Source organism: Haliotis rubra, unplaced genomic scaffold (genome assembly GCF_003918875.1).
Source record: "Haliotis rubra isolate DU_JTF1 unplaced genomic scaffold, ASM391887v1 Scf222, whole genome shotgun sequence".
Taxonomy (NCBI): Eukaryota; Metazoa; Mollusca; class Gastropoda; order Lepetellida; family Haliotidae; genus Haliotis; species Haliotis rubra.
Window position 1 is genome coordinate 862376 of NW_025766248.1, and position 26986 is coordinate 889361.

Below are 26986 nucleotides of genomic sequence, written 5' to 3' on the forward strand. Positions count from 1 at the left end.
TTGAACCCACATCTTCGGCATGACAAGCAAACGCTTTAACAAAGCTACTGAACTGCCCCCAAGATTAGTGGAAAGCATCAATATAGGATTATATTTTAGGGTACAGCAGAAGATGTTGCCTACCTTTTCAAGCTGCATGGAGATGAATGCTTCAGGGGAGCGTCGGTACTTCCCAGTCTCTGACTGGTGTTTAGATGCAAGCCCCGTGCCCCCTGTTCCACTGGAGATGCTTGTGAACTGTGTCATGGACGACTTCTCACTCTTCGTCTCAGTAGGACTTGTACGCCCACTGGAGATCAAGGATTGACTTACAAACTTTAACTTCTTTTGTACTATATAATTTCCACAAAATGAATCAAATTTATCATGATCTTTTGAAAAGCATAAAACCCTTGAAATTAGTATAAGGGGGTCCTTAAGTGCTACTTTTGTAGGGCAAGGTCAGATCCTGAGTACTGAGTTACATACTATTTTCCTAACATGATAATTCTGGTAACCTCAAGCTTTCACTGTGTCAATTTATGACACCCCTCCACTATAAAAATTTATCACACCTATTTTCTATACTAAATGAGTTGTTCCCAACCTCCTATTGATTGACAAAAGATTTTACTCTGCATTATATGTTAACAATTTCCACAAGGTTCTATTCTGCTCTATATGTTAATTTCCACAAGTTCTTACTCCGCATTATATGTTAACTATATCCAGAAGGTTTTACTCTGTACCATATGTTAACAATTTTCACAAGTTTTGAAAAGTTGAAAGCTGCCTGCAGTTTACCTCTTCCAGTCCTGCTGTCTGACTGGCTGACACACATTGGCCTGCTGGACGGCTGAGATGAGAGCGTTCTTGTGAACAGTCTGGGCCTTCAACACCACCTGCAGGTTCTCCACACCGCCAGTACGCAGGATCTGCAAACAGTGGAGTGACTGGTGAAGACATATGGGTAAAATGTTGTACGTACGATTGTTGCATTTACAATGTACCTTGATGTCCAACAACAAGCAACAGTATTGAGATGGTTACAATACTGAAGGTCAATCTCACCTGTAAGATTCCGTCCCGACTACGGAATGAAAACCTTCCCACCTGTCCCTCATCCAACTCATGAATTGCAAGGAAGATGACATTGTTCTGGGGGGTGTACCTGCAGTGGAAACAGGCAGTGTTAATAAACAATACATGGGCAATCCAAAGTCATATGTCTTCATGACAACCAAGTTTGGGCATGCACTTTAACTACCGAACATGATGAATGTTAACGCATACATAAATACTACAGAAGCCAGATAATATATTGATAACAAGCATAATCTAATTAAGGATTGGCTTTCATACTTTTTGTTTGTTTTATTGGTATAAACATACAAAAATAGTGTACAGACTGTGTAAATTTGAGTAGCCAATTGAAGCAAAATGGCCACTCTGGATTTTACGTTTCTACATCTATAAATGCAAAAAGAAATTGAAATCAATTCTTGTAAGTAAGTCAGCAATAATAGCTTCATTTTATGATTAATATATGAATACTGTAGACAATGATACAAAATCAGACCAATAATGCAACCCACTATATATCCAGGAAACACTGGCATGTCATTGGGCAAGTCCTAATTATATTCAGGATTTTTAAACTATACACACAAAAATCACTGACTTGTTTGCACATGATATGCCATTGAACTTATAATTTTGTATAAGAATATATCATTAGTTAAACGTTTTCAAAAACAAAATAGCATATCAAAGAAGTACTGATAGTTTTGTCACCTTTCAATGGACGATTCGTCTCCCTGGACGGAGGTGATGAAGATGGGAGGTGGTTTCTTGGCGTCATCCTTGTAGGAGGCAAACTCAAACTGAATTGGTCGCAGGTACATGTGACAATCGGGGGAAGTTCATCTCCGAAGCTTGTTGTCGGTAGATCTGGATAAGTTGCACCAAATGTTTAGACAAGTGTTTATGCACACTAACTTGTCTGGTAACTTGTGATATAGTACAAAGTGATCATTGCGCTAAGGTAATCTCCTTGCCTTATGATAGACTTATGAACAGCCATAGCCCTACAGGGTACTCAATAATGGTATGGTAACAACAGTTAAAACAAACTCAAAAGGACCACCAATTTTAGGGTATTATAAGTGTAGTTAGTTGTGTGCATTTTGACCTCCCCAAAACTGTTTGTTATATCTGTTAGTTTGATATAAATAGAGGTTACTGTATATTTTCCCCAGCCAGTATAATGGCAACAGCATGCAACAGATTGTCCCCCCACTCTAGTAACTGATACAGAGTAACAGATTTGGTGGTTGGTTTTATCTTGCTTTCAGTGATATTCAGTGAGAAAACTGGCACCCATTGCACACACACCTCTTTTCAGACACCTTACATTTGAAGAACATGATGAGTGAACACCCAAACTATCAGCTGTCAACATCATATATACCACTTTGAACTGAATAAGCAGAGTTACCTACCTTTGAAAGGATCTCTGTCTCCCATGCTGCATCCATTAATCTGGATCTGAGCGTGACCGTCTGGAATAAAAAAAATAACACTGATAATTAAAATATACACCACCACCACCAGCAACAGCAAAAATAATCATAATAATGTGAATCACTGGGCAAAAAAGCTTTCTAAAATGATTCTGATTTTTATTTATGTCAACAGTCCATTGTCAGTAACATATTCTGTTTCCAAATCTGAAATATCAGTTTGAACACACACAAAAACACAAACAAATCATTTTTCAAGAGTAAACACTTTTTGTGCTGATATAGAGCTAAAAATGGCAACAACTATTTTTTTTGGGCTGTAAGGGATGGATACAGGAAACCGAAAGTTACATTCACTTATATCAAATATTTAGCAGCCTCAAAGATTTCAAGCAGTGACATAGTGACTCGGGATAAGAGATCTGATTTGATCACTGCCAGGCTGACCTCCATGACTCTGGACAACACGTTGACCATGCCAAGTTGTTTCTCTTTGGTTGACCTGCGGCTGCCCCCCCCTCCTGGTCCTGCTGGGTAACCAGGCTCTGGGCGATCTCACACAGAAACAGAGGGTCGTCACAGTACACGTCCGAGAACAGCTGCAACACACACAACAGGAACTCCTCATGCACGTGCAAAATATGGACATTTTGTTCAGGAACAGTAAGGGAAAACGTACAGTGAGTAAATTGAAGTGAATGTGTATGGTTTTATGCTGTTTCTAGTAATATTTCAACAATACCATAGTAGGGGACACACATATGGGGAATTGAACCCGGGGGCTTCGGTATGACGTGTGAGGCTTTACCCACTAGGCTATACAACTACCCCGAGCAAACTGACATTTGAGTTATGTAGGGACTATTAGCTTAATGTGGGTGTTGAATCCAAATTGTTTACAGAGTGTTGATTTTCACTGACTTGCGGTAACACAAGAGAACTGTGTAAGTGGATGAATCTTGTTTAATGACACTTTCAACATTATGCCAGCTAAATGAGGATGGAAGGTCTGAAGAGATACTGATCTAAGACCAGACCACTTAGTTTAAACCAACACGTATGGGTACAGTGATGACAACCAAAGGATGATAATCAAAGCACATTTGAGATTCACACCAAAAGTCTTTGGATCCTAGCACAACAAAGGGAGACAACTCTGCAATCAAACTGTCAACTAGTCTACCTATGCAAAACATGTAACAACATTTGTGAATAAAATAAAGAAGGCAAGTGAGTAAGGAGACATCCTCGACTATCCCAGGCTTTAAATCGCCATCCTATTATCATAAATACCCTGCACTACCATAACTTCATTTCAATGTGACATCACCACCTCAATCTGTTAGCACAGGAAGTATTGGGTACATGAGCTTGAAATCTAAACAATGCCTCTTCTGTGTAGCAGAGATCTACTTTCAAAATCCCAATCCTGTACCATGCAAAGACTGTCATAATGTACTCTAACAGAGGAGGGAACAACTGATGGTAATGGCATTTTCAGTTGCATTTGAGACAGTACACAGTTAGACTGTGTTCTGGAATCACTGTTTGCTGCAACCATGAAAGTGTTATTTCAGTGGATGTCTATTTTTAGTCTGTGATTTGAACCACACACAAAAGAATACTATGAAGGTGAATGTCCCTCATATACACATGATAACAGAATGAACATAAGCTAGACAATCGAGAGTGGTAACTACATCGGAACTGTACTGACATCTTTCTGCAGCTGGGGGGAGTAGGAGGCCCCCATGTTCTCCATCCTGTCCCACTCTCGCTGCGCCACCTCCAGCATCTTCTTCTCCATCATCAGCGTGTCGAACACCGACTCCGGCTTGTGGATGTGGATCAGCTCCTGGGGGGGATGTAGAAGATGTGAGGGTTTCATCGCTGCCATATGACACAGTTCATAAAGAGGTTTCAACTGTATGTCTATTTCTGTTTGATTTAACGCACCAGCTAATGTTATGTTACTCCAATTCAACCCCTTGATGAAAATAAGTAAGCAATTTGAATTTGAATTTCACATATTAGGATACCTCAATTCACCAATAAGGCTCATAATGTCAGTCCAAAAATCTCATTTCAGCCATAAGATTATCTCAGTTCAACATTTATTTAACCAGATTCAATCATCAGTCAACAGTGCTGATGTCACAGTGCAAATATAACTGATTATTTATGTTTGGTCATTAGGAACTGGATACAGATAACAGAAAGTTTCATTCACATATAGCAGCCTCCAAGTTCATTTGCTACTTATAAAGATAGTACTGACTTCAGGACTTCAACCACTGGATGACCTCAATTAACCGTAGCATACTGGACAATATATTTTTCAGATAAGAGACTGCCATTTGATTCTGAAAATAATCTTCCTGATTTTTTTTAGGATGTAAGACTTACTAAGAGTGCATGTTCTAGGGCCTCGGGGATCCTGCTGGCTATGGCCAGGGTAGGGTGGAACTCCAGCATAAACACGTTCTTCAGGGCAGGTCTGTACAAGGAACAAGCAGAATACTGTCACTTTCAATATGTGTCTCACATAACAATGTGCTTTTTTCTGTACTTTAATGACATAAATGCTTCTGAGGGATTATGTAAAACATTCTTATTTGCATGATCTTAAATTTGAAGGATGCAAGTGGCCAATGTGCACTGTAACACCTAACAACTAACCTGCTGAGGTTGATGGAGACTGGCTGTTTGGGTACAATCCTGTATGGAAGGCCGAACTCTGTGTCCCCGTCTCGACACACCCTCTGGGTGTACTCTCTCTGCTCCTCAACCTAAGTAATGATAATAAGAACAATTGTAATATGTCAAATCCCTCCTCACAGCACCATACAATTATTTCCCCAGTCAATGGATCCGTGTGCTCTTAAATCATGTTCTCAATTTCTTAGGGAGTATAAAACCCAACCTGCATTTTAGAAGTTAATAAATAATAAGAAAGGTATGATAATTTATGGATGACAACTCACATTTAATGTAATAAAAAAAAAAGTCATCCATAAAGTATCATACCTTTCTTATGTGCTATGAGACACAAGAATGAATACATGACACGTTTTATGAATAACAACTTCTTTTTTATTCTTTATACGACGTTTCAGAACTACCTCTTGCTCCTTCATGAAGGAACAAGAATCAGCTCTGAAAAGTCTTATAAAGAATAAGAAAGTTGTTATCCTAAAACGTGTCATGTAATCATGTTTGTCTAACTTCTAAATGCCTTTCAAAAACTTCATGAGACATGGTTTATAGTGATGAGGCAATCTCATCCTACCGGGTACCCATATATTGCTGAACAGAGGTATATCTAAAACAAAGTCTCTTTGTAAGGAGACACTACATGTAATATGGGCTTCATAAAACAAAGTCTCTTTGTAAGGGGATGTAATATGGGCTTCATTGTGGGGAGGGACGTGAAGCCCTAGAAACTCTCTGGAGTCAAATTTGCACACAGTCACCCATCCATCTCCTCTCTGGCACCCTTGTTGCTTACTGTTATCAGATTTGTTATCAGTGTGCTATACATGTACATAGGAATACTTCACATAGTTGCAACATTTCAAAGGCTGCACATATTTCAACAACATTTTGCAGAATTTCTGTAATTTTCAGAATACCATACAACATTCATAAGCATTATGACCAAGCATTAATTCAATTATTACAAAACTGTACCACTCAGAAAAAGTGAAGGATCACACAATTTTTTCACATCACTTAAATTAATCTGTCAAGATATGACACGGCTTAGCAGATTAATTAAAGTATTAAGAAAGAGTCGGCCACCCTAATATTATATAATTAATGAGATCGGGAATTTGGGTTTAATTAAATTAGATGTCAGTTTTCCAAATATAGGGTCAAAATCATGAAAACATAACTGGTTAGCTTCACATAATACACATTGTTACCTGTTTATCCAGAATGGTCTTGACGAGCGTAGCCTGTTGCCTCAGCAGAACACACTCTGCCCTGTAGGTCTTCACAAAGTAGGCTGAGCTGAAGTCAAACCTTGGTCGTTTGTGTATGATGTCGGTGATAACCTGGGCCAGTGACCTCCGCTCGTCACGGTCAAACACATGCTGGTAGGCTTCAAAGTAACAGTCCAGGAGCTGAATGTCGAGACACATGTGCTTAATGACAATGTGAAATAGAGAATCTCACCTGAGTGACATTGGATATCAAATCAAACATCCACATACAGTCAAACACCATAGTGTCAAACTTTGTGGTGTCAAACAGTTGTCTTGAAGTAAAAGTTTGATCTCTGCATATTCCTCATTTAGTCAGCATTTTACAGTTGTATCGAACCTCGAATAGCTAGAAGTATTAAATTTTAGGCACGTCCCTTCAGCTTTGACAAAATGGTGTTTGACTGCCTATCTTCTTTTTTTGATATATCTTGAAGTGCTCACATAATCTCGTTCCTCAAACTATGCTTCCTAAATATTTCTTTTCCATCAGAGGAATGTGGGAGACACTGACCTCTCTCTTACACTCTAGGAAGGCCGCTTCATTGCTCCACAAGTCCAGCATCACACCAAACCTGTCCAGCTCCTGATGGGCGTAACTCTCTATGTCGAAGTCTCCAGCACTGTTTTGCTGTAACACAAATATGCTTACAGGAATGCTTAAAGCAGAACCAAACTTGCCAAACTTGAACCCTTAACTTGCGTGTGTATGTGTATGTGCGGCTGCTTGTACTAGACCAGACTGAAGCTGGTTTTATAGTGCTAGCCCACTGAGATACCATGCCGCAGTGAAGCATGAATACCCCACTCAGACACATTATACTGACTCCCGAGCCGACCAGTCCTTGTTGTACCCATTAATGCCGAGTGCCTGGCAGGGACCAACAAATACCATATTTTAACGTCTTTTGGTATGACGCGGTCGAGGATCGAACCCGCGACCTTCCGCTCTCCGGGCGGATGCTCTAACCACTACAACACGGAGGCGGTGCACTATATGCCAAGAAGTTACATTTCTTTAAACAATGAATCAAGATAATGGAGCTCCATGTGTACAAGATTTGCCAGGGTTTCAGTAAATGCTTTAAGTCCTTGAGTTTAAAAGTCATCATTGTCACTACGCATATGACAGTTGTCTTGGGGTATTCAAAATATTTTAACCCGTTTGATCCAGTCTATTGGGTACTTTTGACCAATGGCCAAGATTTGAAGAAACATGAAAGTTTTCACTGCAGTAGTGTTTATGAATAGGTTATACCTGATTAAATCAAGATGTGTACAGACATGCCAGTATGGAAGTTGACAAGGCTACATTGGGTAGTTATGCAGAGTGTTGTTATACTATTTGTTTGAAACATTAAATCACAAGTACTTGTACACTGCATTGACTTGTGTATCAACATTAATTTGAGTGTATTTTACACAAATATGCAGCTCATTTGAAGCTCTGGTTTTACTGTAAATTGACATTGTGCTAACCGTTCGTCGTCGGGATGACTCGCTGAGTTTGATCCTGGTGGACATGCGAAGATCTCGGTCCTTCTCTATGAAGTGAGTGGCTATCAGCATGAAGTCCTTCTCCAAGTGTCTGAACATCGTATAGACAGGTTATTGCAACAACAGGAATACAGAGGCACAGGCAGAGAGCTCAAGTAAAATGAGAAATGACATCTTGTGCAATGACATCTTAGCAAAGTAAGATAAGGTCCTGGGAAAGAATTTGTGGAGTCTGTAGGAAGGAATGGGACACAACTCATAAAAAAAATGTTCCAAGGACATGTGTACCTGAATTATGGTATGGTGAGGTGAGGTGAGGTGAGGTGAGGTGAGGTGCGGTGAGGTGAGGTGAGGTGGTGTGGGGTGGTGATCGAACCACTGAACTAACAATCTCCTGACATATGCTCTATTCGTTACACTAAGAGTCTATTGGTACGACATGTACTCGTGATTGAACCACTGAACTAACACTCTCCTGACATGTGCTCTATTCGTTACACTAAGAGTCTATTGGTACGACACGTACTGGTGATTGAACCACTGAACTAACAATCTCCTGACATATGCTCTATTCGTTACACTAAGAGTCTATTGGTACGACACGTACTGGTGATCGAACCACTGAACTAACACTCTCCTGACATGTGCTCTATTCGTTACACTAAGAGTCTATTGGTACGACACGTACTGGTGATCGAACCACTGAACTAACACTCTCCTGACATATGCTCTATTCGTTACACTAAGAGTCTATTGGTACGACTAATGTACTGGTGATCGAACCACTGAACTAACAATCTCCTGACATATGCTCTATTCATTTCACTAAGAGTCTATTGGTACGACACGTACTGGTGATTGAACCACTGAACTAACACTCTCCTGACATGTGCTCTATTCGTTACACTAAGAGTCTATTGGTACGACACGTACTGGTGATCGAACCACTGAACTAACAATCTCCTGACATATGAACTAACAACTCTCTATCCATTTTACACTAAGAGTCTATTGGTACGACACGCACTGGTGATCGAACCACTGAACTAACAATCTCCTGACATATGCTCTATTCGTTACACTAAGAGTCTATTGGTACGACACGTACTGGTGATTGAACCACTGAACTAACAATCTCCTGACATGTGCTCTATTCGTTACACTAAGAGTCTATTGGTACGACACGTACTGGTGATCGAACCACTGAACTAACAATCTCCTGACATGTGCTGTATTCATTTACACTAAGAGTCTATTGGTACGACACGTACTGGTGATCGAACCACTGAACTAAACAATCTCCTGACATATGCTCTATTCGTTACACTAAGAGTCTATCGGTACGACACACATGCACTGGTGATTGAACCACTGAACTAACAATCTCCTGACATATGCTCTATTCATTTCACTAAGAGTCTATTGGTACGACACGTACTGGTGATTGAACCACTGAACTAACACTCTCCTGACATGTGCTCTATTCGTTACACTAAGAGTCTATCGGTACGACACGTACTGGTGATCGAACCACTGAACTAACAATCTCCTGACATATGCTCTATCCATTTCACTAAGAGTCTATTGGTACGACACGTACTGGTGATCGAACCACTGAACTAACAATCTCCTGACATATGCTCTATTCGTTACACTAAGAGTCTATTGGTACGACACGTACTGGTGATCGAACCACTGAACTAACAATCTCCTGACATATGCTCTATTCGTTACACTAAGAGTCTATTGGTACGACACGTACTGGTGATTGAACCACTGAACTAACAATCTCCTGACATATGCTCTATTCGTTACACTAAGAGTCTATTGGTACGACAAGTACGACACGTACTGGTGATCGAACCACTGAACTAACACTCTCCTGACATGTGCTCTAAGCAGCACTCAGCAATATTCCAGCTATATGGCGGCGGTCTGTAAATAATCGAGTCTGGACCGGACAATCCAGTGATCATCAGCATAAGCATCGATCTGCACAATTGGGAACCGATGACGTGTCAACCAAGGCAGCGAGCCTGACCCCCCGATTCTGTTAGTCGCCTCTTACGACAAGCATGGGTTACTGAAGATCAATATTCTAACCCGGACCTTCATGGGTCTCGTTACACTAAGAGTATCTAGAGTAGAGAAATAGGAACATGGTGGCACTCACTCTACATCTGTGACAGCCGTGTCATACATGATGTAATAACCTCTCTGGTCCACAACGTGGATGCGGCCCTCCTCAATGGTGTAGAAGTCATCATGGTTTTCTACCTCTGAGAATTCTATAAATTCTGACTCACTCATTCTGTAAATATAGAATTATAAGTGAAGGTGTATCTGAAAAATGATTAACAATCCTGTTTTGTTTCAGACAGGTATTAGATTAATTGTGTAATCTAAAAGAGAAAAATCTAAACGTTGCTTTATATCATGAAGAAATGTTGAAGGATATATGGGACTGATCAAGAGTGAGTGAGAGAGTATTGTTTTACGCCAATTTTAGCAATATTCCAGCAATATCACGGCAGGGGACACCAGAAATGGGCTTCACACATTGTACTCAAATGGGGAATCGAACCCGGGTCTTCGGCGTGATGAGCAAACACTTTAACCACTAGACTACCCCACCGCCACGGATTGATCAAGAACGTACTTCCAGTACCCAACTCTGATCCTGTAGACACAGCATCCTCTTGTGTATCATCAGATGATGAAGAGTATTAATTGACTGAGTGTTGCTTACTCCACTTTAAACAGTATTCTAGTTATATCACAGTATGTCAGCTCAGTATGGGCAGACAGCCTAAAGTGGTGCAAATCTCAGATGTTTACCACTGTGAAGAAACCACAAGCACAGGTATGGTGCTGAGAAACCAACACGGGATTCAAACTGCACAATCATAGGTTTCCAGAATGCTAATGGATACAACTCTGCACATCATATTTTGATCTTTGATAACCGGACCACCCTTGTCATTAGGAACTAGAACAGAGGATGGAATATCCCCAATGGGCCGGTGTCACTTCGGCAAGGCTTACTTGAAGTCTGCCGGTGTGTTGTGGAGGTAGCTGTGAGACCCGAGACCACCACCACCTCCGACTGTACCATCCGTCTCTGTGTTGCGACGATGGTTCTGTGCACTGGAAATATAACAAAAACAACTCATTTCAGACTACACCTAATTCATCTTTAGGGCAAGGGGAGGTAACTTAGTGTCTTGGGATGCAATCACTGACATACTGCAGGAAAATATTTCAGTGTTACTGGGGCAAAGCTTTTAAGTGAGTTTAAGATGACTTATACTTTTACTATGTATATTTTCAGAGGAGAGCTCCTCGTCATTGTACCTTGAGTTGTGTGCAGCAAGTCCAATGATCAATTGATACGTGATCTGTTTATGTCACAGATGCTTCATCCACTAGAGTCGCTATCATAATTGTGCCTTGAGTGTTGTGTAGCAAGTCTAAGTTATGTGATGTGTTATTTGTCCAATGATCAATTGATATGTGATCTGTTTATGTGACAGATGCTTCATCCACTAGAGTCGCTATCATAATTGTGCCTTGAGTGTTGTGTAGCAAGTCTAAGTTATGTGATGTGTTATTTGTCCAATGATCAATTGATATGTGATCTGTTAATGTGACAGATGCTTCATCCACTAGAGTCGCTATCATAATTGTGCCTTGAGTGTTGTGTAGCAAGTCTAAGTTATGTGATGTGTTATTTGTCCAATGATCAATTGATATGTGATCTGTTTATGTCACAGATGCTACATCCACTAGAGTCGCTATCATAATTGTGCCTTGAGTGTTGTGTAGCAAGTCTAAGTTATGTGATGTGTTATTTGTCCAATGATCAATTGATATGTGATCTGTTTATGTGACAGATGCTTCATCCACTAGAGTCGCTATCATAATTGTGCCTTGAGTGTTGTGTAGCAAGTCTAAGTTATGTGATGTGTTATTTGTCCAATGATCAATTGATCGATGATCTGTTTATGTGACGATGCTTCATCCACTAGAGTAAGCTATCATAATTGTGCCTTGAGTGTTGTGTAGCAAGTCTAAGTTATGTGATGTGTTATTTGTCCAATGATCAATTGATATGTGATCTGTTTTATGTGACAGATGCTTCATCCACTAGAGTTATCTATCATTGTGCCTTGAGTGTTGTGTAGCAAGTCTAAGTTACGTGATGTGTTATTTGTCCAATCATCAATTGATATGTGATCTGTTTATGTCACAGATGCTACATCCACTAGAGTCGCTATCATAATTGTGCCTTGAGTGTTGTGTAGCAAGTCTAAGTTATGTGATGTATTATTTGTCCAATCATCAACTGATACGTGATCTGTTTATGTGACGATGCTTCATCCACTAGAGTCGCTATCATAATTGTGCCTTGAGTGTTGTGTAGCAAGTCTAAGTTATGTGATGTGTTATTTGTCCAATCATCAATTGATACGTGATCTGTTTATGTGACGATGCTTCATCCACTAGAGTCGCTATCATAATTGTGCCTTGAGTGTTGTGTAGCAAGTCTAAGTTAAGTGTTACTTGTTCAATGATCAACTGGTACATCATCTTTGTGTTACAATTGCTCTATCCACTAGGCAACAGAGCCTGGCCTCTCAACAATCTACAAACCTTTGTCTCTTCATGCTGCCTGATTCATGTGACAGTCCCCCATCGTTGATGGTCAGGGATCTCTCGATGGAGCGGAAGTAGTTCATGATGCTGAGACACTGCAAAATACCTTCAGGATTAGAACTAGATTTGCCAGATTACGTTAGATGCCAACAGTATAAACAGGTGGAACACATGTATATCTGGGATTACACTTTCTCAGTAAAGCACAGATTCTAGTAGTTTTGTTGGGTTGGGTCCCATGCAGCCTAGACTACCTGTTAACCGACTTCCATTTTTTTGGTATAAGCCGCAGTCACAGGCTGAGCTGATTAGATGACTGACTTTCTATGCTAGCGATTAGGTGTCTGACTCTGAGAGTGTGAGTTCCAATCTCAGATGGGACTCAACCTGACAAAAGTATTAGTATGTGCACTTTACTGAGAAAGTGTAATACCCAATATAACATGTGCTACATTTGGAGCACTTTACTTATACTGGTACCATTGTTGTAGCTACTTCCGGTTGTTGTATATAGGAGTCTAACCCTAACCCTAACCTTGCTGACCCTAACCCTAAACTTCCTTCTGATCACGCGCAAATAAATAGGTTTAGTGGTATCGGTATAAGTACATCTACCCCACTTTCTAAATGGCAATGTGTATTCATAGCATAAGCAGGTGTTAGAGAATCAGTTGGTGATGAATACAATTAACATTATTCATGATTCCATTATTCATCAATACAACCGTCACGTAAATGAATCACAGAACAGAATTACAGTTATATCATGGTGAGAGGAAAATCTGAAGAGATGGAGGCCTGTTTCATATACAACTGTTCAACAATTCTCCACTTGTTCAGCTAAGAAAGAAAACACTGCATGTCTCCTCCTCTTCCCACCCCCCCTCTCACCCCCAACACACACACACAATATAAAGCTAAAGAGAGTCAGCACTAACTGATCTGCGGAGATCTCTCAGCCTCAGATGCCTCAACTGAAGGAAGGAGAGGTATGCCCCCTGGATGTTGACAGAGGCGTTCTGGTTATGTTCTCCTTCATCAAGACCTGGGATAGAACACCACATTATCAACACTTACACTACAACATTTGAGTCACAGATTCACAAAATAACAAACAGTGATCTTTGTACAAGAATCTTACACAGTCCCCACACACAAGCTGGCAATACACACAGACCAGTATCGACATCGGAATTGCGAATAGCTATCATCTCCCTACCCTGTGAGTGCCATGTTCAAGAGCAAGGTCCTAGTTATTTGTTATTTGGATTAACCATCAACTTGTAAATGATCTCATATGTAACAATATATATAATTTCAGCTTCTATATTTTCATAAATCTCCTTAAGATGTTACACTCATTAGTGTTTGTTTGTTTGAAAGAAGTCATGGCATATTCAGATTATGTCATACAAATGGCTGGAAGGCTGATGATTTTAGATTCCAGCCATTCAATGAAACTGTGGGGATTGACAACCTCTAAATCTTTCAAAACAGAAGAATAAAGACAAAATTCATAACCTGAAGACCAATTTTTTATATACTTGATATATTTAGCGCATACCCAGCATCTGCACTGTGTTCACGTAATCGTAACTGTCCTTCCTTTTACGAGCACTAGAAGCCCTGGTCTGACTCCCACTGAAGTTGACGTTCTCTAGGTCCCTCTCATCAAACTCCTGTGGGCTGGCCTGATCCTGCCTCTCAGCACTGGAACAAACAAACCATCCTATTTGTGACATGGAATGTTTAACAAGAATTTCATCTGAAAAATATTTTTGTGAATGAAAATAAAATTTATAGCCAGCAAGGTTATGTCTTAGTCATTGTGGCCTCTAAAGATTATGACTTGACCAGAAAAACCAGTGGCTGATAGTGAGAGCAGCAAGTCACATAAACACAGGTTGTCTCCCCTGGTATTCACCCATTCTTTACTATTTATACTAGGGAGCCATTGTGACTATTGTATAACACACTGATTTTGTTATATCACAGGGGTTTCAGAAGACTGACTGACTGAGTTTGGTTTTACGCCGCTTTTAGCAATATTCCAGCAACATCACGGCAGGGACACCAGAAATGGACTTCACACATTGTGCCCATGTGGGGATTCGAACCCGGGTCTTCGGCGTGATGAGCCAACGCTTTAACCATTAGGCTACCCCACCGCCCCCGGTTTCAGAAGAAGTGTCATAAGGAAAGTGTATTCAAGTCTGTTTGTATGCTTGTGTGTTTGTTTGTTTGATGTTAAACATTATTCTCAGCAATATTTCAGCTATATGACAGCAGCATGTTAAATCATTCTACACAAGTGGGATACAATGACACCCATTCAGCAAGTCACCAAGACAACCTGAACCACTGAGCCACCTCTCACAGCCAGGAAAGGCTGCTGGGGACCTATTTTTAGCCTGAAATACCACATGTGTATGCATTTAGGTAAATTTGAGTTGCTGAGCACTTGGAAATATTAAATGGGAAAAAGATTTCTTATAAATGATCCTTGTGAAGATTCAAGGATGCTTACCCTCTCAGTATCTCACACTGACAAGAAGACTGGTATATTCTATTGGGCTTATAATGATTAGCATGCTCATGGTATCAACCACTGGTTTGTCTAGTCTTCATTTTTGTTTACAAAAATAAATGATAAAACAAAATAAGCTGACTGAAAGCAACAAATAAAACTGCATTCACATTATTCATGCTTTTAAACACTAGATATTGAATGTAATGTCAACAAAATCATATGAATATGAAACACTGAAAATCATATGTTATAAGATAATCAGATTTAATACAAAAGAATAGATGGTATGCAAAACAGTGAAATGTGAAACTATAAACAATCACAGATTTTGTGTGAATCACAGAGAAAGTACCTACTCAGTGTACAGTTCTGGGTTAGAGTATATCTTTTTCCACACCTGCACGGTGTTGCTACGGGTGCGGTGTGACGTCACAGAAGCAGCTTGCACATGCGGAGGGTCGCGTACCATGCCTGCCTGTTGGCGCAGGGTGTCTTGAACTGTCTGTGTGCCAAACCAAATCAGACATGCAGTGCAGCAAACATTGACAAGACAAAGACCTGTATCACCTAGTGTAGGTCTTGTCAACAAAATGGTCACCTAAGTAACTATGTCTTTAAGTGAATTTTCTTTTTTTCAGGTAATGGCCATACAGATCTTTCAAATATAAATAAAACAGTGCAGAATTGTTTTGTATGTGGACAAATAAATAATACTGAAAACAAAGATACAAAGTTTGCATTATTATGCTAGTGACAACAAAAGTAAAAGCTGCATGTGGAGACCTAACAGTTTTGGATGCTGGTGCGTATTTGTGTGTGTATTTCCAAACATACAGTAACTGAGACATGTTTGATATTTAGAGTTCCCTTTGGTTTAAAAATTCATACTTCATCCTTCAATTTCATGGGTTGTACTAATCTTGCTTAGTGTTCTCTTTATGTGTCCTCTGACTAAGGATTCATCAGCTACTGATGGAGAGAGGTATCAAATCAGAGCAAATGATATGATTTCGTTGAGACAGGATGGAACTTCTCAAGTTAACTATCTAGCTCTGTAGAAACAGCTGGGCTGGCTTATCATACACACCAACATGTTTACATTCAGTGAAAGTGAAATGAGCAAGAACAGACAAGATGGTGACATTTTCAATCAATGAAGTAAAATTCTTGCCAAACTGAGAAAATAACAACATACAAGTTTAATATTCATGCCTATGAATCATTATGTTAACCAGAAGCTCAAGTTTGTTGATATTCATTGACACCTTTCTTGATCATTTAAAAAGGTTCCATAAAAAACAGGAACCAGTTGCTCTCTGGAAGGTAACTTGGATGTCTGTGTGCCAGGACCATGAATTAAGCAGAGCAAGTGGCACAACACGTAAAGCTGGCTTCAACACTAAGAGTATCTCCCCAACAGTCTAAACCATATATGATTACTTAGGAAATAGCAAATTTCATCTCATTTTCTCTCATTTGAGACTATTCTTAGTTTAAGTATTAAACTATAGTGCTGAGGTACTGAAGCTCACCTTGAGGTGAAAAGTTGTTGTCTGCTCTGATTTTGAAAGTATTTCTGCTAAACAGATGAATTGTTTGTGTTTTATATCTTTTGCATGTATTTGAATGAAACATTCTATTCAGACTGTATTCTGACTTCAGTCACCGGTTGGAAGCCAAAGTCACCAGTAAAATATCTTTGGCTGATTCCATATAAAAAGACCGAAATCTGCAGATAACGATTAGCTCAGGCTAGTATTTTCAACTAGTCCTTGCTGGAGTCTTACAGTGTGTTATGCAGAATATCTCACTAGCCTGCAAAATGAAGACTACTCAAAGAAGTTAGTCAAGACAAGAGTCATACAACAATTTAATTCTGTCTGCTACATTTAGCTTACAGTAGTTCACATATACTGACACCAGAGTTCCAGGTTCTAGACAATCTGCCTATTTTCTTACAATATGCAAAATAAATGATCACTACCCTAGTTTATTAGTGTCTAGCAAACAAATGCAAAAAAAAAATGTTACAAAACCCAGTAGTTTACAGGTGAGCAGAGACAAAATCATGCATCCAACCTACCTCTGCATCAGTCACATGGAGGAAGTGAGCTTGGACTCGCAGAACTTCATCAACGTTGTTGGTCTGACGGAGTTGAGTCCATCGCTTCTCCTGGGTAGAATCCTTCTTTGACTTGAGAGTGATGAATGACTGCCAGTTGGCATCCTTCAGGAGGGCGTGGTTTGGGGAGTCAGAACCCCATGCCTCCTGCCCGGCCTACAAGCACAATTTTACAAAAAATGTTTTAATAGTTTATTTGTCTAAAAGGTAGCATATAACCCCAATAGTACAAAACCATGCTTTGTTCAGCAGATCACAATAAAGTTATACAAACCTGTAGAGGTTATGAATTCTTTGAAGAAAGTCCTCCTTGGGGTACATATAAGCATTAAAATGTCCATTTTAAAACTTACGACAGTTGTAACTATATTTTAATAAAATATTTACAAAACAAAAAACATGTTTTTTCTTGTGAGACCACCCCTACAGGACCCCCGAGGGGCCCCCTACAGGCAAGAGCAGGTAACTCTAGCCGTCAACCTCGCACCTCACTTTTCATGCTGAACGGATCAGACAGAATGAGGGGAGGCAGGTGGAGGACTTTCTTCAAAGAATTCATAACCTCTACAGGTTTGTATAATTCTTTTTCAGAAGAAGTCCTCCTTGGGGTACATATAAGCATAAGACAGACTCCCAAAGACAAAGAAGCCGGGAGTGGTATTCTGTCTGACAAAGTGATCCAATCGAAGTAACAATCTACAACCGTATGAAAATAGAGAATTACACTTACCTAGTCACCTGACTGCCAATGTCAATCAAGGCGTCGGGCGTGGGTAGGGCGAGGACCCGGATTGTCAAAGCCTATATGCCGATTGGCTTATCGGTGTCACCCCCCCAGTAATAAACCCCAACCCCAACCTAAACGTTGGAGGTGTGTAAATAAGGGGAACTCACCAAAACAAACTACTGTCCATAGCACACAGCTAGCCAAGTGTGGGAAAATGGAGAGTAAAAGTAAGGCATCGATATACCAAAGTAGAACAGGAATAAAAAAACACACCAGATACCATCATCGATAAAAAGGGGGAATGAATAAACCTGACACCAAGTGTAAAACAGAGTACATCATCGGGAAAGCTCAATCAGCTTGAGAGGTGCTACTCTGTCCACTGCGGAGAACCGTCTGGCCAAACCGAGCACGTTCACATGAGTGTTTGTCCAACTGGTAATGATGGATGAACGTACTCGGTTGGCTCCATATAGCCGCGGAGCAGATCTCCTCAATGGGCAGAGCAGCAGCATACGCCTTGGAGGTGGCTACTCCTCGAACCGAATGAGCCTTCAACCCCTCGTGGGGAGATAGGCCTTTATGTATGTAAGCCATACAAATTGCTGACACAAACCATCTCGATAAGGTTTGTGTAGTAGCCGGATGACCAGCCTTGCCCCGGCCGTAGCAGCAGAACAGCTGTTTCTCCTTACGGAGAGACGTCGTTCTCTTTATGTACGCTTTAAGTGTCTGCATGCGTCTAACACGTGCACTCAGCGTTTCGTGTTACGAGACGAAGCAGGAAGTGTAAAGGCGGGAAGATCGATAGGCGCTGTAACATGAAACATGCTTGCGATCTTAGGGCGGTAGGAGTCAGGTAAGCGAATGCGTACCCTATCCTTATGAAAAATAGTAAGTGCCGGATCTGATGACATAGCATGTATGTCTACCAGATGTGACCGCCACTAAAAATGCCGTTTTCCAACTCAAAAGCTGAAGAGACAAATCCGACAGATCATAAAAGAGGAATGGGGGACTCGTCCGTCGGACGGCAGGCCGCACTCTGTCCACGCCTGCTGAGAAACGCTGTACCAGGGGGTGCTGTCCTTAGAGAGCAACCTCGGCAGGAATGTCGAAGGCTGAGTTCGCCGTGGAGTAGCCTCGGCTAGTAGATGCGGCTAGGCAGGCCTCTAACTGGGACTGTAAACATTCCAACACCTTGACTACAGTCGAAGAAAAGGGATCAGAATCCCTGTTTCCACACCAGCGCGCATAACAGGCCCATCTATCCTCGTACTGTGCGTTAGTCAAATCCCTTCGCGAAGCCAGAATTGTGTCTGCAACTGGTGCAGGAATTCCGCTTGCTTGGAGGCGATTCCGGACAGTGGCCAAGCCACCCACTGAATCTTAGGATCCGGGTGTGGCTGGCCATTCTGGGATAGAAGGTCTGGCTGCATTGGTAATAGTACAGATGGCTGTACGAGTGACCTGAGTATTACCGGGAACCAGAGACGACAACAGAGTTGCAAGAAGCAGAAGTAGTTGCGCTGGCTGAGTGGCTAGCTGCGATAGGACCCTGGAGATCAGTGGTATTGGTGGGAAAGCCCACAGAACCCTGTCTGTGCAATCTAGCTGGAAGGCATCGGAGGCGATCTGTCCGTGCAATCTAGCTGGAAGGCATCGGAGGCAATCGCTCGATCCGGGATCCGTGAGCAAAACACCGGAGTCTGGTTCATCACCCCAGAGGCAAACAGATCCACCTGGAACGACCCGAACAACTGGGAGATAATCCCAAATATCTCCTGGTCGAGTAACCACTCGTGAGGGGCTAGAATACGACGTGAGAGCGCACGAACGTTGTCCACCCCTGGAAGATAAACAGGCATAACCCGTGTGCTGAACTGATCACACCACAGTAGAAACTGCCACGCCTCCTGAAGGAGTGACGGAGAGACGGAGACACCGTACTGCCCTGCTTCAGGATGTAGGACATCGCCGTTTGGTTGTCCATATCTAGAATCACCCAGTTCCGAACCTGCTCCACGAAGCATTCGAACACCAACCGGACTGCTCTCAATTCTAGCACATTGATGTGCAGGGTCGCCTCGTTCTCGGACCAAAGGCCGGAAGCTGTGAGGTCTCCCAGGACACCCCCCACCCTGTGACGGATGCGTCCGTCTGAATTGTGAGCGTGGGCGCCGGGGTCTCCAGCGGTATACTCCTGGATAGATTCCCGGTGTCGGTCCACCATCGCAAGTGGAATAAGCCACTCCGGAGTTACTAGAATCATCTTGTAGCTCTCCGAGTGGGACCACAGCTGCGCTAATGCTTGCTGAACCGGTCGCATCCTCAGACGCACACACCAAACTATGTCCACTGTCGCCGCCATGTTGCCTATCAACTGAAGCCATGTTTGAGCTGAGGCCCTGGGGGACTGAAGGAATTGTAAAACAATCCTCTGGACTTTGGCAATGCGGTCCCGAGACAGAGAGACTAATCCCTGCTGTGTCTCGAATCTTGCACCCAAGAAAACCAGATCCTGTCTTGGAACCATTTCTGATTTCTTGAGGTTGATAATCCAACCCAACTTGGTGAGATTATCCATCACTGTCCGTGTGGAATTCCGACTCAAGTGGGTGGCGAGTGCTCTGAGAAGCCAGTCGTCCAGGTACGGGTAATAAAAGTTGACCTGTTCCCACTCCCGAAGGAAAAGAGGTAGTTGGTACCCGACAGGGACGACGGGTAACAGGCAATGAATCCCGGCGGTCGGCAGTGTAACAACTGCTTGTGCCGGGACCACTAAGGGCTCCAGAGGAATTACTTTTACTGGGAAGCCGGGGCCGACTTCCCCTTCCTCTGAAAAGGCTGCTGAGAGGAAGCAGCCTTGCCCTTTCCCTTACCCTTGTCCTTGCCCTTGCATGCCTGAAGTGTTAAGTTTCTTCCATATTGTCAAAAGATAGAGTGAAATGGAATATTAACAGTTTCCTCATTTTAATAGTTTCCATCATATTTTTAACATTTGCAGCCTTATTCATTTGTCTGTTCAAATTCGTGGAGGTTTAGGCATTGTTGTTAGCTTCTTGAGATCTTTTCTTAGCTTCTGCAGAATTATTTGTAACTTGTGTTGGCTCACTCAGCTCAACCTAGATAAAAACCATCACTCAATGTTTGACCCCAATCACCTCTACCTTGTCATCACTCACCTCAACCCTGTCATACATCATCAGTCACAGCTGACATTCACCTCAACCTTGTCATCACTCACCTCAACCCTGTCATACATCTTGAATGTGTTCATGTGTTCCTGCTTGATGAAGATGTGCTTGAACCTGCGGTTGATGGCGGCAAACAGCTCCATCTCATCAGCACTGCTGTGGATACTGTCCAAATCCTGGAACAAATGACATCAATTCAAGTCTGTGGATCCTAAACACTTATATTTCATAAATAAACTCTTACATTTCCATAAACGTGGTGCAGATCTTAGCAGAAGTAAGTCAGCACACAATAAATCCTTCTTGTATCCACTGAAACATAACAAGCAGCGTCAAACATACACACTAATCACACGAAATAGAAGAAAACCTGATACTTTCACATCACTCAGATAGATCTGTTTGAATTGGGAGTTTCTTAACTTCTTTGAAGTAGTATGTATCAGTTACTTTTACAACAGTCAAGTTACAAATATTTCAGAAAGAAGCAGTGAAATATTGTATTGTTTAGAATTGCCTCACTTAGCTGTGCTAGTATCTATGTTAGCAAACCACATACAATCTAGTTTTCCTCCAAAAGACGGATGACACAGCAAGATGTATATAACTGTGCTGCTGTTTTACATTGCCATGTCGACATTCCAGTCAACTTTTATCTTGATTACAGATAACTTTAGGGCTAATATGCTCTTATTGCTGTCTTAGTGTTGCCTCACTGTGGTCACAAAGTTATCTGGGGTGGTATGGAAGCCTCGAGGTTAAAGGGTTTGCTGGTCAATGCTTGTCCCAGGTTTGACTCCCAACATGTGAGCATTGGGTACAACATGGGAAGTCCATTTCTGGTGTTCCCTGCAGTGATATTGCTGGAATATTGCTAGAATCGGCTTAAAATCATCCTCACTCTCTTACTCTAAAGATATCAATTTTTGTGTGTGATGTAATCCTGTTGACTTGCTATAAAGTGATCCCCAGTTATGTGAAGGATCAAAACCAACTCCAAGGTTTTGTTTGAAAAAGTTAGCCCGCGGCAGAGGGACATTTGGGAGGGCCGGTCAGTTATGAACCAACTGAACCATTTCAGATATAATATTTGGTATTTACTGTTGAAATCAACTGGGATGTGACTGGCAGCCGATACCTTGCCTTGCACGCACAATGCACGTGCTCTGCACGCGCTACCCGTGCCCTGCACATACGCTGCCCGCATGACCCATCTTGTGAGGAACACATGGTTCATGCTGACAAACAATGTCATTCTTCACAGCGATCCTTCGTAGCCTAGTGGATAAAACCGCCAAGCTAGTAAGTGAAGGGTTGCAGGTTTGAAACCAGGCATCGACACAATATATTGGAAGTTTTAAATAATGTGATATTTTACAATCGCATTCAGTAATAGCAAGACAAAGTTATATCAATCTTCAAAAGAAGTAAAATAATTCAAAGTCAAGGGCTATATTCCTCAGAAAATACCACGGCCGCGGGCAATTCTGAGGAAAATCTCTGGGAATGTGGGCAATTCTGTACAAAATTCCCGGGATTTCTTGGAGAATGCCCGCAAAACTGCCCGCAGAGGTTTACTTGGTAAAAGGAGAACCTCGCAAGACAAGAGAGTGACATCACTCGAGGTTTATAAATTCACTTACAAACTGGATGCCATATATGTTGACCAGGAAGGCAAGTTGTGGCTTCAAGGCATCGTAGTCGGTAACATGACGGGGAAGACACAAGTTGTGTTCATCTGATGCCAGACCACCTCCTGGAAATCATGGAACAACAGCAATAAAGTATACACGAATTCTTTTGTGAATTTGATGCAACCCAAGCCAAGTATCCCTTTGAATTATGCAGGCCCAAAAAAAGTTTATTTATCTGAAACATCCAACATCCTAACAATATGCACTGACTTAAGGATACATCAACACTAAGATGCTGTCCCTTAAAATAGTTATATATACACCGGGGCTATTACGATTCAATCACCATTTGGTGAATTATACCGTTTGCCTTCAAGAATTCAATTCCTTATTTGCAATCACTAGAATCATATATTTGTGATTTTTATTTAAGACATTGTGTTTTACTTGCATTTGGGTGTTATTCTTCAAAGCAATAAATCCAAGTCGGGCAGGATAATACTCAACACTCTTATATATTTAATTTGACAGTTATGTTGCCTCTGATCATTGTCATAACAATTTACATAAATAGAGAATATATTCTGTTATTGTTACATGAATATAATGAATAATTCATTTAGTGTTTGCTGGTTATGTATTTGATAACCAATATTCGTATTCGTTACCCATGTATGACACGTATGTTTACCTCACAGTGGATTCGGTTCAGCCCTATATGGGGCAAAACAAAATTAGTCTACAAACAAGGAGACAAATGAGTATTACAGGACCATCATTCAGTCTGCTGTCGTATGGCTGTTGTATGGCTGTTATATTTGCCGTGTCCAGCTTGTACAAAAAACACTGACTCAACCACTCAGATTGAAAGGGTATTTTAGAGTTATTGTATTGGTGCATGTTAATTAAGGGTACTATAAGAGACCCATGAACATCCAGGTTAGAATTGGTCTTCAGCAACCCATGCTTGTCGTAAGAGTCAACTAATGGGATCGGGTGGTCAGTCTTGTCGACTTGGTTGACACATGTCATCGTATCCCAATTGTGTAGATTGATGTTCATGATGTTGATCACTGGAAGACTTGATCATTTAGCTGGAATATTGCTGAGTGCGGTGTTAACAAACTAACAAACAAATTATATAGGTTGATGTCTTCACTCACCTGCAGCAGCAGCAGCATACAGCATGGAGGAGGAGGGGAGGGGGTTGGTGGACAGGAGGGTGAGGTTGATAGGGGGTGGGGCAGGGACAGGGGTTGATATGGAGCGTGTGGAGGCAGCAGAACTTGGTCTGGATGCAGGTCCTGATCGAGGACGACTTCCTGGGAACAGGCCCATGCCGTCGTCGTAACGCGATGCGAAGCGAGAGGCACCAGTTGTCTCCTCCTGGAAGAGAACAGCATGGGATACTAGGATGAAATATCAGCTGTTCAATGTCTTAGAATGTCTTTATAATAAGGGGTTGACTGCTGTGTTGCTTTGATCACTATTTCAGTTACATCTAGTGTCTTTTATATCTTTTACTTTCTTTGGCATAGGAGTGTCAGTTATTTTGGAATCTTTCATTGTTGTACAAGACAAATCTTATGGATAACTTCTTGATAATTTCTTGATAAATCAAGAAGTTGTTATCCATAAGATTTGTCTTGTATTACTACACCAACTTCTAAATGCCTTTGAAGAATTTCATTGTTGATGAATATTTTTTCAAAATGTGATTAGTTAGCCATTATGATGTCAGAAAACTGCCTATGTGGGAATGGTTGCTAAAACACTTAAAGTTCACAGACAATATATATTGACACAGACTCACCTGATCAACTTTGTCTAGGTCTGGAGGTGTGATCTCTAACTGGTGACTCACTGGCAGCCACTGGAGGACCTGTAGATACATTCAGTAGATCTAGTATCTCAGTCGCAAAAAGTACATTGCAGTTAAAAGATTCATGGGGGAAATCTTTATACTTGCTTTATGAATGTTGTAAAAAGTCTGGGTTGATGAAAATATTGGAAATTACCTGTAATAATGATAATTAACAGACATTTCTAATTTATACATCCTCAATTCTTACATGAAAAATTCCTGAACTGTGATAAACAGGTGTTACTAAAATTGAACAAGAAATGTGTTGTAACCATTGTCATGCGCTTTGAATTTCAGATTCTTCTCATGGTACTTGACCATCATATAAAGACCAGGTAACCAGAAACGTTGTTTACTGAGTAAAACAATACTATGTTTCTGTTTACCCTGAGATACTGGTTGAACTGTTTGACGGAGTGGAGGTTGCAGATGAGCCAGCGGAGGTAGATGAGCAGGTCGTCCATCTTGATGGCGGTGACGGGAGTGTCCTTGCCCTCCAGTAGACTCTCCCGGGCCACACTGAGGCGTTGGGCGCGCTGCACGCAGTCGTGGTACTCATTCAGGATGTGACTGCATGCATACATTGGGTCAGTTAGACCGAAACCATTACACTCCAGATGAGGTTAGACCACAACATCATACACCAAATGAGGTGAGATTGACAACAACATTATGCACCAGATCGTATTAGACCAATGTCATTGAACACTAGATTATGTTAAACCAACAACATCATACACCAGATCAGGTTAGACCAACAACATCATACACCAGATCAGGATCAGGTTAGTAGACCAGACAACATCATACATACACCAGATCAGGTTAGACCAACAATCATCATACATCAGATCAGGGTTAGACCAACAACATCATACACCAGATCAGGTTAGACCAACAACATCATACACCAGATCAGGTTAGACCAACAACATCATACACCAGATCAGGTTAGACCAACAACATCATACACCAGATCAGGTTAGACCAACAACATCATACACCAGATCAGGTTAGACCAACAACATCATACACCAGATCAGGTTAGACCAACAACATCATACACCAGATCAGGTTAGACCAACAACATCATACACCAGATCAGGTTAGACCAACAACATCATACACCAGATCAGGTTAGACCAACAACATCATACACCAGATCAGGTTAGACCAACAACATCATACACCAGATCAGGTTAGACCAACAACATCATACACCAGATAGACCAACAACATCACACACCAGATCAGGTTAGACCAACAACATCATACACCAGATCAGGTTAGACCAACAACATCATACACCAGATCAGGTTAGACCAACAACATCACACACCAGATCAGGTTAGACCAACAACATCATACACCAGATTAGGTCAGACCAACAACATCATACACCAGATCAGGTTAGACCAACAACATCATACACCAGATCAGGTTAGACCAACAACATCATACACCAGATCAGGTTAGACCAACAACATCATACACCAGATCAGGTTAGACCAACAATCATCAGATCAGGTTAGACCAACAACATCATACACCAGAGATTAGGTTAGATCAGGTTAGACAACATCACACACCAGATCAGGTTAGACCAACAACATCATACACCAAATGAGGTGAGATTGCCAACAACATTATGCACCAGATCGTATTAGACCAATGTCATTGAACACTAGATTATGTTAGACCAACAACATCATACACCAGATCAGGTTAGACCAACAACATCACACACCAGATCAGGTTAGACCAAAAACATCATACACCAGATCAGGTTAGACCAACAACATCATACACCAGATCGTATTAGACCAATGTCATCGAACACTAGATTATGCTAGACCAACACCACTAAAAAGTTACATTACAGCATTGTTGTGTAATGTCAGCAGAAAGTCTGAAGAAATGCAGATCTAAGATGTTTACATGGATCTGGGCAGGAGTGCAAGGGTTGCACAGTGCTTTATTAGAGACTGCGTTGCCTGTTCTCAAATAAACTATGGACATATTGACAGCTTACCTGAGTTTCTTCTGATAAAGTGGGTAGAGGGCTTCTATAGTGCTGGTGTGTTCACAGAACCTCTTCCATCTCAGCATGTGCAGGTGCTTGCACTGAACCAGCTGCTGAATCCGTTCTGTGAAATACTGAACACAAGCACATAGGTCAATACCCAAATACCATAAAACATAATTACACGAATATCCAATAGAAATTGTAAACAATTGTTTCAAACAAAACAACTAACAGATGAAGAAAACA

At 41.3% G+C, this 26986-nt stretch overlaps 1 protein-coding gene across 1 annotated transcript in view; it reads right to left on the reverse strand.

Annotated features, from left to right (window-relative positions):
* LOC124277499 overlaps positions 1-26986 on the reverse strand; it is a 73391-nt gene that overhangs the window by 37741 nt on the left and 8664 nt on the right. The window contains 27 exon segments of the mRNA XM_046713204.1: positions 124-289; positions 784-914; positions 1051-1150; positions 1774-1895; positions 1897-1929; positions 2481-2540; positions 2949-3014; positions 3017-3100; positions 4219-4356; positions 4908-4998; positions 5181-5290; positions 6428-6628; positions 7002-7118; positions 7967-8075; positions 10158-10295; positions 11030-11131; positions 12638-12735; positions 13579-13685; positions 14205-14350; positions 15527-15672; positions 17254-17448; positions 21267-21392; positions 22860-22972; positions 24014-24236; positions 24664-24732; positions 25101-25284; positions 26747-26871. Of these exon segments, the coding sequence (XP_046569160.1) occupies positions 124-289; positions 784-914; positions 1051-1150; positions 1774-1895; positions 1897-1929; positions 2481-2540; positions 2949-3014; positions 3017-3100; positions 4219-4356; positions 4908-4998; positions 5181-5290; positions 6428-6628; positions 7002-7118; positions 7967-8075; positions 10158-10295; positions 11030-11131; positions 12638-12735; positions 13579-13685; positions 14205-14350; positions 15527-15672; positions 17254-17448; positions 21267-21392; positions 22860-22972; positions 24014-24236; positions 24664-24732; positions 25101-25284; positions 26747-26871 (3300 nt within the window).